The following is a 16,204-nucleotide window of genomic DNA, read 5'->3' as shown; positions in this document are numbered from 1 at the left end:
TCTTTTTCACTTCCAAAAATGGTATACTACCGTAAAATTAATGTCTAATACATGTAATGTCCAATACAGTTTTTCACCGTATATAGTAGGGGAATTTACCGTTAACCATTTAACAGGTTTTTACTGTAGCATTTTTACAGTCTTTTACCGTTAAATTCACGGTCATTTTTTACAGTGTACATGTTATGCAATAAGTCTTGCTAAAGTAATTCGTTTTTCTTTTCTCACACAGGAATCCGTCCATAAGCCCCCAAAAGCACATTCACAGACCCACCCGCTGATACCAAACAAACCAGCGTTTAACCAACCCACTCCACCAACCCTGGCATCTGCCATCCATCCAACGGTTGGTGTTCAGCTACTAAAAATATCCTAAATGCTAGCTCATTCAGAAGGGTTTTCTGTTCGAAAGGATTTCCTAAACAGAACGAGACAGACTATATCTGAAATGCATAAACTCCTGATCAACAACAAACATTACCCTGTCCTAACCGAACCAGCGTATCCGAATCCATTCATAAATAAGGGCGCAGTACTTCTGAAATCACAAAAGTGTTTCAAAAATCAAGTGTTTTGTCTCAGGAAACGCAGTTGCTTTTAGTTATTCTAGGCGGGTTATTTTTTCTGCTGTCATTTGTTTGATTGTGGTCGATCTTATTCTAATCTTCCACATCGCGCCTCGTATCATTTTCCATATTTAATTGCCTTATGCTGTGCTATCTCCTCCCTGACTTCCTCTTCCAGATCCCATATCATAGATAGAAGAAACTTAAGCCTGTGAAGGTGTGGGTCTCCATGCGGGCCAAGGCCCTGTTGACAGTGACAGCTGTGAGGAGATAACACGGATGCGCACACATGCACACTGATAGCGTGTTGAGGGTGTGTGAGGACATGCATTGGTGCAGGAATGCGCTGAGACCAGCCCACTGGTCAAGAAACCACCACATGCACAGCCAATGTCCACTCGGACTGATAACAGATACATCAGCAAATGAAAGAGTTGCAATAGACTGATTTATAGGGCAGATTATTGGCAAATTCATGCCCACAAGGCCGATTAACATTTTTTCCCCCTAATATTTGTTCCAAAATCTATCAGCAGCCTTGTCAGTGGATAGTAAAAAAATCTCTCTTTTTTTTTTCTTTCAAATATTTTTCATGCATTTAGTGTACATGTTGTGTAAAGTATCTGGTTATCTGAATTTTTTTTCTTTTTATTGTCCAAAGCCCAGAACAATATCTACAAAACAGGATGGCTGATGACCAATGTAATATAAATCTAAATAAATAAATAAACATATAAAATTACATATAAATGTATTATTTAACATATTATTTATATAGACATTATATATATATATATATAATATTTTACATAACATTTTAGATATTAATTTTAAATTTTATATATCATAATTAAATTTATTTATAGATTTTTGTCTTTTTTTATAAAAATGTTACATGTGTCTCATTAATAATTGTAATTAAAGTTAACACAATTTTACATTACACAATATTTACTAAATTCATTATTACAATATCTTGTTAGCTTTTATGTGTCATATATATATACATTTAGATATTAATTTTAAATTTTATATATCATAATTAAATTTATTTATAGATTTTTGTCTTTTTTTATAAAAATGTTACATGTGTCTCATTAATAATTGTAATTAAAGTTAACACAATTTTACATTACACAATATTTACTAAATTCATTATTACAATATCTTGTTAGCTTTTATGTGTCATATATATACATATATATATATATCTACACACAAGTATAAATAAAAAAATGTATATTACAAATTGAATTGCCCAATGCAGTTTAATAATTGTATATAATTATGATAGCAAATACAATGTATAAAAAAAAATTGAATTAAAATTAACACTTTTTTACACTTTATTTACTCAAAATGCATTATTATTATATATTTATATCTTTTCAGATTTTGGAATTAACACTGGCAGAATGACCACTGCTGTTAATACTGATAAATCTGAAAATAACCAAATATCAGACTACATTGATGTTTATCACATTATGCATACTGTATCAGCCATCAGCCATTGAGAAGCCCATAGAGGTCGACTGCACTTCCCCAAACACCTGGAGCTGTTTTCGAGTGTTTTGAGTCTGTCGTTTGTGGGCGCCATGCGAGGGATTCCCTGCTGCACACGTCTGTGCCTCACTTTAAGTGCTCGTGTGGATTATAAGGGCAAGTCTAGACCGCTCGCCCGAGTATACGCAGCCTCCAGCGGCAGACAGACCGCTGCTCTGATCTCACTGCCTGTCCCGGGACACTTCAAAGACCTGCGCTCTCAATGCCTTCTTCCGACAGGATCACAAGAGCGGGATTTTGTCTTTGACAATAATTGCAAGCATATCAAAAGCTGCATTCATCCACACATAAGCAGTCTGTGAGCACTTTGAGCCCGCGTTCACGTCTTAAAGACTTTTTTTTTTTTTTGGGTGCGTAGGGTGGATGTAACACAAAAGTACTAGATAGGAAATGCCAGTGAATGAATTGGAAATACTTTGCAGTTTTTATTTTGCAACAGTTACAGCCTACTACTCTTTTTTTTTTTTGTGCGTTAGGCTTTGGGAATACTGAAATGACAGTCTTTTTTTTGGAAAGCACCCTTATTCTCAACATGGAAGCACTCAAATTGTTGGACGCTGGTGGAAAATAATAATGCCTTTCTGTGGTTCCCTTCCAATTCTGCAGCTCTTTTCAGTATTTCTGTAAGTGAGGAATCTTGGACAGTGTCCTATTGTGTTCATGTTAAACATGCAGTGCATAATTTGCATTATTTCTTTAAAGGCTACACAGAAGCAATCTATACACTTAATCAATCCATTTTATCGGACTGTTTGCGGTAAAACTTGACTTTCAGTCCATTTGGATTGTGCACTTGATGTCATTTATTGTAAACTAAATGTCTTATGTGATTTTACACTTTTTTATGATTCAGCCAAAGCAAACGAAGCGGCCAGTGAAGAATAAATAAAATTAAAGTGGAAGTACCAACCTCTTCCACTCCTGCCAACAAATCTCAGGTCGTTGAAACGCGCCACCTGATTCTTCATGACAGCTGAGGCGTTTCGCAGCTCTGCCGAGTAGTTCTCGTCATTTCCTGCCATAACTGTCACCACCGTCGCGTCAGGAACATCTCCCAGAGCAACAACCTGAACAGAAACGGACACACTGTGACTGTCACGCTGTAATTTACCCTGCATTTCACTGCAGTCTGACTGTTTATTCATATTCTGATGAAAACAGGCTTGTGATCCTGATTGGAAGTGACAATATGAAGCGAGACTGCTGGCCTCAGAGGGTTAATAACACGATAAATCTATTAAAACCTGCAAATATAGCACTAAACAAAAGCTAGATTGGTTTTAAATGTGACCTTTTAAATCGTGTATGTAAGAAATTCCACTTAAATTGGTCAGAAACCTCTGGTGATGTCAGTATAATGCAAACACACCAATACTGTAACTTTACTATTGAACAGTGAGCATAAAATCTAAAGCAAATGTATTCAACAGACTGTCAAAAATATATTCCAATTTTGTTAAAATGTAAGCATTATGAAAATGTAAATAAATATATAAAAAACTTTTATTTATTGCCAAAAATGATATAGGAAATTTTTTTTTCTTAAATGCACAAAGGTTACTTTGTGCCACTTTTTTTTTTTTCAAAACTTGGATTTTGCTATAAAATGCAAATTCTACAAGCAACTAAATCTTATTTGAGAAAAACAACAAAAAGCAAAAATAAGGTTTAATTGAGGCGAATGTTTTGGTGTTCAGTGTGAGCAGGAGGGCTCAGATTTACAAGCTCAAATAAATGAACAAAAGTATGTTTACAGAATAAGCCCGAGCGAAACGATTCCTGCTACAGATACTAGCTGCAGTCTGCTCATATGAAATACTCTATCTTTAGTGAAAGTATTAATAGTTGTGTGTAATCTAGGCCGTGTGATTAAACATGCATGTGTTTGTGTCTATGAATAGCTTCAAATCTCTCAGATTTCACTTGTCGCTCTCCAGCACTGCAGGATTCCTCATTTGAAACATCTGTGACTCCCATAAATTAACATCTGATCTGAACATGTAAATAATAATGATAAAAAAATACCATTAAATCCATTAAAGCACACCTGTTTATGTGGAAAAGAAACACTGATAAAACATTATATACATTTTTTAAATCAATAAGTCATTGCAATAGTAAAAACCTGCAGATTTTTGGGGGGTTAAAAGTGTTAAAAGTATTAAAAGGGATAAAAGTTTGATTACATTTGAGATCTATTTAAATTTTTCTACTTGCAAACTGTCCTGAAACTTTGAGATTACATTTACATAAACAGTTAGAAACTTTTATTGTAACTATTATAAATGATTTCTTTCCTACTCATATTAAAGTGTGCTTGTATGTAATGTTGTGTATTTTTAATGCCGTCTGGATGTTGGCCAGGTCTCGTAAAAGAGATTCAAATCTGAATGGGGCCAATAATTCCCTGGTTTAAATTGATAATAAAAAATACATTCGTAAATGAATGTAAAAGATGCACTGATCTATTAAGTATTAAAATGTCGAAAATGAACAGATCACTAGTTAAAGTGCATGCAAATAGCCAGAAATCTCTCATATAAAGTTTAACCATATGTAAATACTGCTCTGTTAAACATCATATGATGTTTGTAAAGAAACACGTTTCTTAATCACATCTTATTAAACCGTCTTTCTGACCTTAAACGCCACCGGGAGAGTTTTGTTGCACCTCCAGTGAGACGGCAGCACTGAGCACAGAAAGTTGGGGCTGTCCGTCCGCACGAGCTCGGCGGGGTGGTCCGCGATGATCTCCACCATCGTCCGGTTGTCGTGCTGTCGGAGTCTCGGCAGCGCCGCGTTCTGCTCCTGCTGCGCATCGCTCATCTTCCCCGCCACCGGCTGAAGGCTGCTGGACGGCGGACTGAACCTGCGGCTGGTGCTCGGATCTACCGGAATGCGCATCACAACAATGTCAGCAAAGGTAAGGGCACTTCAAACCAGCACCAAAGTCAAGAGTTGTCGATTCAAAATAGATGGGATCTATAGAAAGTCCGTTAGGCGCTTTCCAGAAATCGAAAAAGTTGGATAAGGTCGGTTCCCCTCGGGCTTTACGCGCGAGCTCTACAGGTGAATCGCGTGGAAATAAACGCGCGGGAGCTCCTGGTTATGCTCAGAAGAACCACCGACATAATTTACTTGCTTCTCCTTTGCAGTAACAAACGTCAAAATCCGGAATAAAAGCGAGTCGCTTCTCATTACGCACGGCACTCGCTCGGAGAGTTCACTTCAACGCGCTTCCTAAAACGTGCCACCATATAAGAAGTGAAAAAAGAAAGTTAAGAAGTTTGCAAAAGTCCTTAAGACCTTTCTTTCTCCATGCAGAGTCTTTGTGAAGGGTTAAAAAGGTGATTCCAAAGCTTGTGGTTAGAAAGATGAAGACGCTGGAAAGCCGCAGTGTTTTGTCTCGTTGTGTGGTTTGTCTTAGGAGGCAGGGACTTGGGTGAGCTCAGGTTTTTTGTGGTTTATATATATATGCAGAAGCAGGAGGATTATTATGCTGATGAGTCTTGAGCACGTCATGTCTCCAAGCACCATTTCATGGCATCAAAATAAATGAGCAGTTTGTATAGCAGTGGTTTGATATTTTCTTGTCTTACCAAAGCAATGCAGCAAACACCACACAGAGACAGTCTACAGCAGCACGTTTGTGATTGAATAGGCTATCTTAAAATGTTAAGATCAAGCAAATACGTTCCAAGTTCAATAAGGATATAAAAGACGAACTTTAAACACATATTAAGCAAAATATTCAACAATATATGCTTTATTATGGTAACAGGGTGAAGTCAGCGAGTTTTCTTTCACTGTTCGCTACTGAGAGACATAAAGGCTCATAAAGAGACATAAACACAACTCATTCAAATCCAGACAGAAAGCAAACAAGCGAAGAGAAGAGAAGTGACTCATTTCCTATTTCTAAAGACAGATAAAGAGCCCGAGCTAAAGTTAATATTATACAAGATCAGACAACAACAAAAGCACAGAAGTCACGACAACAGCATTCAAGTATATGGAATTACGACCCTTTGTTGACATTTAAAATGCATATAGCTTATTTTAATATTTTTGGGCTCGTTATTATTTTTTTATATGCAAAAAAAGGAAAAAATAATACTACAGAAAGTCAGGCGATAACACGATAAAAACGGTAACAATATTAATATTAATAAAAAATTATAAAGTACAAAATAATAATTTAAGTCATACTAATATTTTCTAGTTTTTTTTTTTTTAAATGTAGCTACTACGCATTTAAGTTATGTTAATAATTTTAGGGTGTATTCACGTTTTATATAATTATAAGTTTTGAAAATGTTTTTTTTTTAACCGTATGAATCTCAAAAGCTCTTTTGGTGGCGCTCTTTAACGTTTAAATTCGTCTTTTATTATGCGACGAGGGCAAACGCAGAACTACAGCAGTGCTCGCTTGCCACCGCAAGCTATTGCGTTATATAACCATTAAAAACTCCATTACCCACAATCCCTGGCAGACCCGCGTGACGCCAAATAGACACGCGCTGACCAGTGTGTTTACATCCGAGACAAGTGCCTCGCAGTTTGAAAGAGCACATGTGGATGGATTGAATAATTCATAACGTAAGGTAAAAAAATGTTCAGTTAACGTACTTAAACGTGTGAGGTTAATATTCAGTTCTGGCCATTTGTTTATTTAGTCTGAACGTCAACCGGAAGCGAGACTCGAAAGCTTCTGTTTGTTCAGTTCGGGACACTGTTTATGTTTATATTTCATAAAATGTGTTGTAAACAGTATTACAAACATCATTATGCCTTTATAATTTTGAAACATTTTATTTGAAATACTATTAGCTGTTTGTATTCTTTGAAATGAAGTTGTTAGTTATAGTAAATAGCTTTTTGACAGCGTATTATACTGTCATGTAACGTTATAATAAAATGCTAAGCCAAATGAGCTAGCGGACATGCAAGTTGTTTGTGCAAAATCACAATTCGATGAAAAAAAATCGCAAATTGCTTATTCTAAAGTCCCGTGTGCCTGTATTAGTTGAGGTTTCATACTATTTTCTTCTTCCACAGTCAATTCTGTTTTTTTTTTCTGGAGAAAAAAAAGGAAAAATCACATCCCCACTCTTGTGTCTAGCCTGACTTTCCCTCATGTGTATTGTTTGTAAAACCTTGGCTGTTTGAAAGACTAGGAAGAGTGATGTCAGCTCTCGACATGAAGTCTGACTCTGTGGAAACTACACACACACACGGAGACAGATGATGGAGATTTGAACGTGTGAGCCATTTCTCCTCCTCCTTCCTGTTCAAGTACACGTCCAAGAGCCTTTAATCTACACGTTTCGGTGTGAGAGAAATGGATTTCGCATGATTGCAGGTCTTGTGCAGACGCAGACAGGCGCTGCCGTGTGTGGCGAGGATGTAGGAGGGAAATAAAACATCCAATGGCTCTGAATCGCATTTGCCACTTCATTAGGGCCTCGAGAAAGACGCGCTATTAAGTTACGTTTCCTTCTTCGGTGACTGCGAGCGCCAAATATGTTTCTGATTTTCCCCCAGTTATGATGATGGTCTGTAAATTTATGAGACAGCTGAGTTGGGGTAATTGTAATTAATGAAAAATATAGTTGAATATATATTGAAACAGCATGTGGCGGAAGGTTGGAGTTGGATGTCTTGGATAAAGAATAAATAAATATGTTGGAGGTCTTTGAATGCTGATATTTGTGGGCTGTAGTAAAAGCCTCCTTCCTCAAATCATTTTATGTCACCGAGATTCATCCGTATTTACACGCTGTAGGACTACTGCTCTTGGCAAATTAGACGAAAACACAAATCTCATGCCCGCAACTAAATGAGTAAATTAACTAGGCGTCTGTAGAAACAACAAAAAAAGACGTGGAAGCTACATAAAAGTCCTGACTATTTAATTACACAGAGGAAAATGCAATAAATAGAATGGCTCCCTTTTCTGTTCTTTCAAAGCCTTTTGCATGTTGAAGTAATCTTGATTCATTTGCCACATCTGAATTCGTTTTGCCCAGTATGGCGACCATCTGCCTTCACGAGTCAAAGCAAAAGCTTTATCTTTCATCCAACAGAGGCGGCGAAAACAGAAGGAAGTTTTACGCCGGGATGTGTTTATTGAAGAAAAGGGCCCTGCTTTTGCTTTGGTGACACTTTGGAACATTTAGTTTCATGTCCCTCTGAGACAGAATTAAGATTTATATTGGCTCTGATTAAAGGAGAGCTTCGCTGAAAAATGGCAATTCGTCCTTTATTTATTCACCTTCATGTCGTTCCAAACCCAAATGCTGTTGTTACTCTTGTGGGACGCGAAAAAATAAATTTTGAAAAATATCCTGGGTGCTCTTTGAAGCCATTTGGGACATATGATGTCAAACTCCAAAATGATTAAAGGTAGTCTGTATGATCTGTTCTGTATTTCGAGTCTTCTGAAGCCTTGTGACAAGACTAAAATCTTTCCATTGCCGTAGCTCTGAAATCTCATTCTCCATATTCAAACATGAGCATTATTGAGATTCGGGAGCGGTATTTTTTGTGAACTGGTTTTAAATTATATAGGCTACTACAATTTATACTGAAAATTCACAGAAAGTTTAAATATTTAGCATTATTATTATTATTATTATTGTGAATTAAGTATAAATTGATTGTTTATTAAATTATACTAAAAAGTATAATAATAATACTAATTATTATTATTATTTTAAATAATGTCATATTTTTCTTTTTTTGAAAGTATAAATATTTGGTATTATCTGTATTGTTATTGATTTTTTATTTATTATGAGTGTAAATTTTACATGCAATTTATACAGAAAACAAAGTACATACAAAAGTATACATAAGTTTACGTATTTGATATTTTGTGAATTTATACTGAAAGTCTAAATATTTGATATTGTATTATTTTAAATAATAATATCATATATCTATATTTTTAGATATTTTGTGTATAATGTTTAAACTGTAAAATCAATATGGGCGATTCACAGAAAGTATACATTTTTCATGTTATTTATTTTTTGAATTATGAGTGTAAATTTTATGTAATTTATACTAAAAATCACAAAAAGTAAACAAATTTCTTCTTTTTCTTGTTTTGTGAATTAATAGTATAAATTGTATACTCAGTTTATACTGATAAGTATGAATATTTAATGTTATTATAAATTATTTTTATGATGAGTGCCCATTGTGTACACATTTTATACTAATAATGCACGAAACATATATACACATTTGATATTAAAAAGTTTAATATGATTTGTACTGTATTTTGAGTCTTCTAAAGCTGTATGACAAGCCTAAAATCTTTTATTTTTTTATCTTATGATTTTTCATTCTGCGTATTCAAACTGGTGTCACTTTGGTTTGACATTGATTTTATTTAATTGAATATGAGCGTGAATGAGATTTGGGAGCTGCATCAGAGGTTTATCTGTGAGCAATAGCTTAAATTTCATTCTGGTTTGTAGTGAGGTTGAGCAAATGATGATGAGCTATCTCTTTAATGATCAGTGCTCAGAAGTGTGTCAGACTGCAGCGTTGATAGGGATTACGTCTCATCTACGTGAGGAAAGGACCGTCTGCGCTGTGAGATTTGATAGTCTGATGCCGTAGGAAGGCTGTGGTTTCTGAGTCACTCATGCCAGCTTCAGGTTCAAACAGACCAAGGGTTTGTTCAAATAAAGCTGGTGGGCCGTGACGACTCACCTGCCCGTGATTCCAAATGGAAATCTCTGCACACATTTGAATTTGACAAGCTCCATTTCTGGGTTTGTGTCAGCATCCTGTTAATTTGTTTTCTTTGTGTTGGAGTAAGTCTAACTGCAAACTGTGCAGATAGCTGTGTGATGAATGTTAACTGCTCGACAACATGCTCAGATAATTCAGATAAAGTAAGATAATATAAAATAATAGGCTAATATGTGAACGATATATGCTGAGTCTCATAATGCCAATATATCAGCTGATTAATCAACCCGGCCTCAAAGTTTCTACAAACAGCCTGATCAATGGATAGAGCACATTTCAGTTTTCAAATATTATTATTAATGTTATTTATTATTTTAATTTTTTTTGAGAATAAGCTGTATACTAATTTTATACTGAAAATGAACACAAAGTATAAATATTTGGTATTTTATATTTTATATTATTATTATTTAAATAACAATAATAATATAAAATATTTATATTATTACACACAACTATTAATACTTTCACTAAAGATAGAGTATATCACTTTATACAGAAAAAATAAATAATAATAATAATTATTATTATTGTATTTTGTGAATTATGAGTATAAATTATATACTTTATTTATACTGAAAATTCACAAAACGTATACACATTTGATATTATTAAATTATTTTTATATTATTTCTTTTTAATATATAAGTCTAAGTCCACATTGGAAATCTTGGATTCAAAGTTAAATTTAAACTTAAACATGGTAGGATAAAGTTTTAAGATTAAAACATTTTGGGCATATTATAAATATGTCTAGATCACTAATCAGTTTTCAACTAAAAGGGCATCAGCATTTTAAAATACATATTGGTTGACTGTATTACTGAATAATAGTGCTTTTAGTGGGTAAATTTATATATTGACCCTTGTGTTTAAATGCTTTTTTCATAAGTTATTGGTGCATTTTCAGTTCAGATTCAGTGCTAAAATGTTAATATGTACTTTTTTTTATCATGCCATGTAATGCTGGTAAGATCATACATTTGGTAAACACTAGACAAACACAGACTTTAAACTCGTCTGCTGCTCCCTTTGAACTAAAAGATCATTTTTCAATCATTGCTTACAGTAGTTTAACCAACCTTGCTTTGGCCATTAAAAATAATTCAGTCTCGCATGTTAAAAAGCTAAATCTCTCTCTCTCTCTCTGAGCGGCGTTTGTCATTGATTCCGGTTGAACGTGTCCGGCTTTGAACATGTGGCGTGTTTCCCGTCCTGTCGCTGGACGCATCAGGAAGCGTTTTGCGTGTGAAGTGGCTTTCTAATTGCTCAGGTTTTGAGTGTGTGTTGTGTGTTTTACAGATGAGCAACAGTGCTGCGAGCCCAATGGCAGCCAGCAGCAGCACCGCGGCCGGACGCGCATCCGGAAAGACCACCAGCTTCATCCCTGAGCTTCAGAGCATGATGTAAGTGCAGGAGTTTCCCTGTCTAAAGTCATTTAGAAAACTCTGATGTGTTCCAACCTGTGTTCCAAGTACAGCAAGTACTGTGGAGGTGCTTTGATGGTAATATGGTAATGACTGATTAACATATTCATATGTCATTTACATATTACTCCAAGATAATTCAGAGCAAAATTGGTCTAGAACAATTGACTTTCCATAAGTTAACACGTTTAAACACTCACGTCTCAAGTATGGCCATATGATTTCCACTGTGAGGAGAAAGTAGACGGAATCGCGAAATTCAGACATAAAAATGGAATTTACTGTACAAAATATGGAATGTTATGGAATGTTGAGTGAATAAATCAAAAGTAGGGCTGTACACTTAATAAAATTGTGATATGGACTAGTATCTGATTATTAAAGGGTTAGTTCAGCCAAAAATGAAAATTAGCCCATACATTACTCACCCTCAAGTCATCCTAGGTGTATATGACTTTCTTCTTTCAGACGAATCCAGTCGGAGTTATATTAAAAATGGTCTTTGATCTTTCAAGCTGTTTAATGGCACTCAGCGGGTGTTGCAGTGCATCAGTCCAAAACAAGTTAAATAAAGAGTGCCCATCCTTAATAAAAAGTGTCTCACACGGTTCCGGGGGGTGAACAAAGTCCTCCTGTAGCGAATCGATGTGTTTTTGTAAGAAAAATAACCATGTTTAAAACGTAATAATCAATTTAATCTAGCTTGCGCTCACTGTTGTAAACGGAAGCAGTTCCGGGCGGATGACGTATGAGGTCTGCGTTGCGACGGAGCCGTGTGAGACACTTTTTTTTTTATGGACGGTCGCTTTTTATTTCACTTCTTTTGGACTGATGCACTGCAACACCCACTGAGTGCCATTAAACAGCTTGAAAGATCAAAGACCATTTTTAATATAAATCCGACTGGATTTGTCTGAAAGAAGAAGGTCATATACACCTAGGATGACTTGAGGGTGAGTAATTTATGGATTAATTTTCATTTTTGGGTGAACTAACCCTTTAAAGCACAAAAAGGCTATTGAAAAATATGATGTCTGCATATTTAAATTGAGAAAAAAATATCATCATATGATCCCCACAGAAGCTTAATGACAACCCGTCAAAATAAGAGTTTGGTTTAGCTTGAAGAAATTGTGACAGAAATACATTACATTTGTACAGTAGAATGTACTTCTCAAAGTAATAATAAGAATTATTATTAAAACTTTAAGGATATCACATAATTTTACCTCTTATTTTTTTACGAAAATATAAAAGGAATTGTTAAATTCCTTTTGATTACATTTTAAAAGATTAATTAAATTGTGTGTTTTTATGCCTCCATTTAATTATTACAGTTTTTGATAATTAATTTGTATTAAATCATCAATCCAGAAAAAGTAAAACACACAAAACACAAAATTTCTGAAAAAAAAGACCAAAAATGATGATCAAACATTTCATAGGGTCCTATTATTGTAAAAAAAATAGTTGTTAAAGTTTTAAAGTTTCAATTGATTAAACATGGTTTTTGATTATTAAAATTTATTTAAAACATTAAAATGGAATCCAGAAAATTAAAACAGAAGACAGAGAATTAAAAAAGTAAAATGGAATTTCAGAAAAAATAAAACACATTTGATAGGGCCCTAATTTTATTTTTTCAACTTTAATAAATTGTTGTTAATTTGTATACGTTTCATGAATTAATTTAATAAGACTTGCTTTTTGATTACTAAAATTTCATTTAACAAACATAGTCCAGAAACTGGACAGAATAAAAGGAATTTAGAAAAAATATAAATGGAAAAAAATAGAATTTGGGGAAAAATAAAACAGAATTTCAGAAAAAATTAAATTAAAGCACAAAAAATAAAAAAGTAAAATAAAATGAACACTACACAGGGCCCTAAAATTTATTTTTTGTTCAAATTTTTTTTTTTGATTATTTTTATGATTTCATTTAATGAGAAAAGCTTTTGGAATACTAAAATTCATTTTAATCATTAAAACATAGGGCCCTACTCAAGTTATCGCTACAAACCTTCATGCAGCATTAATCATTTTCTAAAGTGCCGGCGATGCAGGTCTGGATTTGCCATCATCAGCTGGAGACCAGTTTATAATTTACTAAGGTATAATACTTATTATTTCATCTGTCAGAAATAAGGAGGGTTTGCTCATTGGAAAGCACGTCAGTGATTGCGGTTCTGTTGATGTACTTCGGCACACGACCGTATTTTCATCAGAAACCCTGTTTTTCCGTCAAAGACCTTAAGTGCAGTTGATCTTGGAATGAATAATATTAAGCTCAATCTATAAAGCGAGCGTCCAGGTCTACACAACTGCTTCACCGAAAGCACAAAGGAGCCATAAAGTACATTTACATGCCGATCCATTGACTTCCCTCCAACTGAGTGTTTGCGGTTTGACCTAGTGAGAGATATTCTTTAGGAAAGCCACAGTGAAATTCATCCTGTCATTCTGATTTGAATCCCACCTGAGGAGACCTTCAAACTCATGCAAATCACAGCAACACTGTTTTCCTGCGTGTTTACCTCGTGTGGTGTGATGATACTGAAATACACGCCAGCTTTTGTAGAAAAATAAAAAAGCCTCCCCTTTTTGTTTTGCCTGAAATGGAGGCATAAAGTTCGCTCCTCTAGTCAAAACCAGAGACAATAGCTGGTCAACAGAGGTTTTTATGAACTTATGTTTTGCTGCTTTTCTTACACAAACTTTTATCCTGTAATGAAATCATCCCTGCCAAGATGAAATGTATTACTGTAAGGAATATCTCTTGTTTTTAACAGCTTATTTGGCCTGTACGGCAGCCTAAAATGATGGTGCACGTCTCTTATATCTGCCGTGGGACGTGTTTTTTGAGTCATAAATACAAAATGGTCCGTGCCTGTTGTATCTCACGTCTTTAACTGCACACACTCATGTCGTTGGTTGAAAAAGATGATCACACGACCCTGCAACTCCACAAAGGGCTCGGGGTTGCAGTCTTATATTTTTGAAAGACATTTAATTATAGCTTGCAGTCAAAGGCATTTTTGATGGAGACTAAATGGCCTCCAATTGCAAAGATTTTCTTCCTCCTTTGGCAGGCGCTGCGCTGAGTGATGATATGGAGATATTATATTCCAGCGTCTAACAATCTGTTGCATTCATCTGTGTCAAACTGCACGGTTGTTGTCAACGACGTGCTTTAGTGATTTGCAGCTGAAATTGAAGTGTAAAAATCGCAGACGCCTCTTACGAAGAAGGGGGGAAAAGGTTTGAATGCGTACTGTAAAACAGACTCTCTGTTTTTGACGCTGTCTGCTCTGGGCACGCAGGCTGTCTGGAAAAGTGAGGGAGGAAAATGTAAAGACAGTTTCCTCTGCTGCCTCTTGCCGTGACTGTCTGCCGCCCGTGCCTTCACGGAGGTCTCTAATTGAGATCACTCGTACTTATAAATGGTAGGAAGTTTTGTGGTTCAATGAGAGGAGCATTAGAAGCGTAGTGTGTGCCTCTTAAAATTAAAATGAGGCTACCGTTTAACTTTCTTAATCAGCTAAATACGTCTCTCCCGAGGCATTTTTCTGCTTTTTCATCTTAACAGAGTTGTTTTTAATAGTGGCAGACCAATATGGGGTTTTCTTTTCAGTGGCAGATCCTGATGTCTAAAGAGCAAGCTGGGTGGTATTATTGTGCTGAAATTCACATAAAGCATTATAATGAAGCACACAGAATTGCACATTTAAATAAAAACAGGAAAAAATGCATAATCATGTGCATTGGAAGTGTTAAAATGGCAAAAGATCACTTAAAGGGGTCATATGATGCGATTTCATTTTTTCCTTTCTCTTTGGAGTGTTACAAGCTCTTGGTGCATAAAGAAGATCTGTAAAGTTGCAAACACTAAAGTCTCAAAACCAAAGAGATATTCTTTATAAAAGTTAAGAGTTAACCACGCCTACCCAAAACAGCTCGTTCTAACACGCCCCCACATATCTACATCACTATGTGGGAAGATTTGCATAACACCGCCCAAATGTTCACGCAAAGAAACAAGGCATAACTTTTATTCTCGCTGTAGTATTGCTGACGCTGCAGCCATGTCCTGAAGACGCTGTGTGCTTCGTTGTGAAAGCGAAACTACTTTCTTTGGTCTTCCAAAAGAGGACGATATCCGCTTCGTCATACCTGGAGCTGATCTGTGCTGGTCGCTGAGGGAATACATCAACTTAGTGCTGTGGATCACCGGATCAGCTTTCACCGTGAACGAAGCGGAGTCCAGCCCGCCTCAGCTCACTCTATACAGGCCTCAGCGCACGCTAAGCCGGGGCTTCCCCTCACGCTAGGCCGCTGTGTTTTTCGTTGCCACTGATGATTCAAACGCGAGTTTTGGGCAGTAGAGTAGAACTTGTTGTTTGTCATTTCTCCGATCACAAATGCAGACAGAGTTTTATGTTTAAGCGGCGCGATGCAATGCAACGCAACGCAACGCGTAAAAAGACAGTATAAGTCATTATAATCAGTAATTATGTCCCCACTGGATGCAACAAATGCCTCGTTTGTAATGGGTTTTAATGTTTATGTCTCGTCGCTCCGGCCGGACACGGCATCAACAGTATGTGAGGGGCGTAACATTTCCGTCTCACGCTTGAGGTATTCGGCCAATCACAACGCACTGGATAGCTGGCCAATCACAGCACACCTCGCTTTTTCAGACCGATGAGCTTTGTAAAAATCGACGCATTTCAGAAAGGCGGGGCATAGAGGAGAAACAATAATGTACAGTATGTGGAAAATAATGTGTTTTTTTAACTTTAAACCGCATAAACACATTTCATTACACCAAATACACAAAATAATGTTCTTTTTAACAGCATCATATGACCCCTTTAA

At 35.8% G+C, this 16,204-nt stretch overlaps 2 protein-coding genes across 5 annotated transcripts in view; one reads left to right on the top strand and one right to left on the bottom strand.

The window, feature by feature from the left end:
* Window positions 1-16,204, bottom strand: part of LOC107733444 (runt-related transcription factor 2-like) — a 65,488-nt gene that overhangs the window by 33,807 nt on the left and 15,477 nt on the right. Inside the window, exons 2-3 of the mRNA XM_016545062.1 lie at window positions 4,773-5,020; window positions 3,043-3,199 (exon numbers count right to left, since the gene is read on the bottom strand). Of these exons, the coding sequence (XP_016400548.1) occupies window positions 3,043-3,199; window positions 4,773-5,020 (405 nt within the window). The remainder of the gene's footprint in view (window positions 1-3,042; window positions 3,200-4,772; window positions 5,021-16,204) is intronic.
* Window positions 4,985-16,204, top strand: part of supt3h (SPT3 homolog, SAGA and STAGA complex component) — a 139,788-nt gene continuing 128,568 nt past the window's right edge. For 2 of the 4 annotated variants that reach the window (XM_016545030.1, XM_016545052.1), the window contains exons 1-2: window positions 4,985-5,055; window positions 11,202-11,305. In XM_016545030.1, coding sequence (XP_016400516.1) covers window positions 5,029-5,055; window positions 11,202-11,305 — 131 coding nt within the window. In that variant the 5' untranslated portion in view covers window positions 4,985-5,028. Of the gene's footprint in view, window positions 5,056-6,623; window positions 6,737-11,201; window positions 11,306-16,204 lie in introns of those variants that run through there. The other 2 variants (XM_016545042.1, XM_016545034.1) reach the window with 2 other exon arrangements.

Source organism: Sinocyclocheilus rhinocerous, unplaced genomic scaffold (assembly GCF_001515625.1).
Source record: "Sinocyclocheilus rhinocerous isolate Xijiao unplaced genomic scaffold, SAMN03320098_v1.1 scaffold853, whole genome shotgun sequence".
Taxonomy (NCBI): domain Eukaryota; kingdom Metazoa; phylum Chordata; class Actinopteri; order Cypriniformes; family Cyprinidae; genus Sinocyclocheilus; species Sinocyclocheilus rhinocerous.
This window is presented reverse-complemented; position numbering and strand designations above follow the sequence as displayed.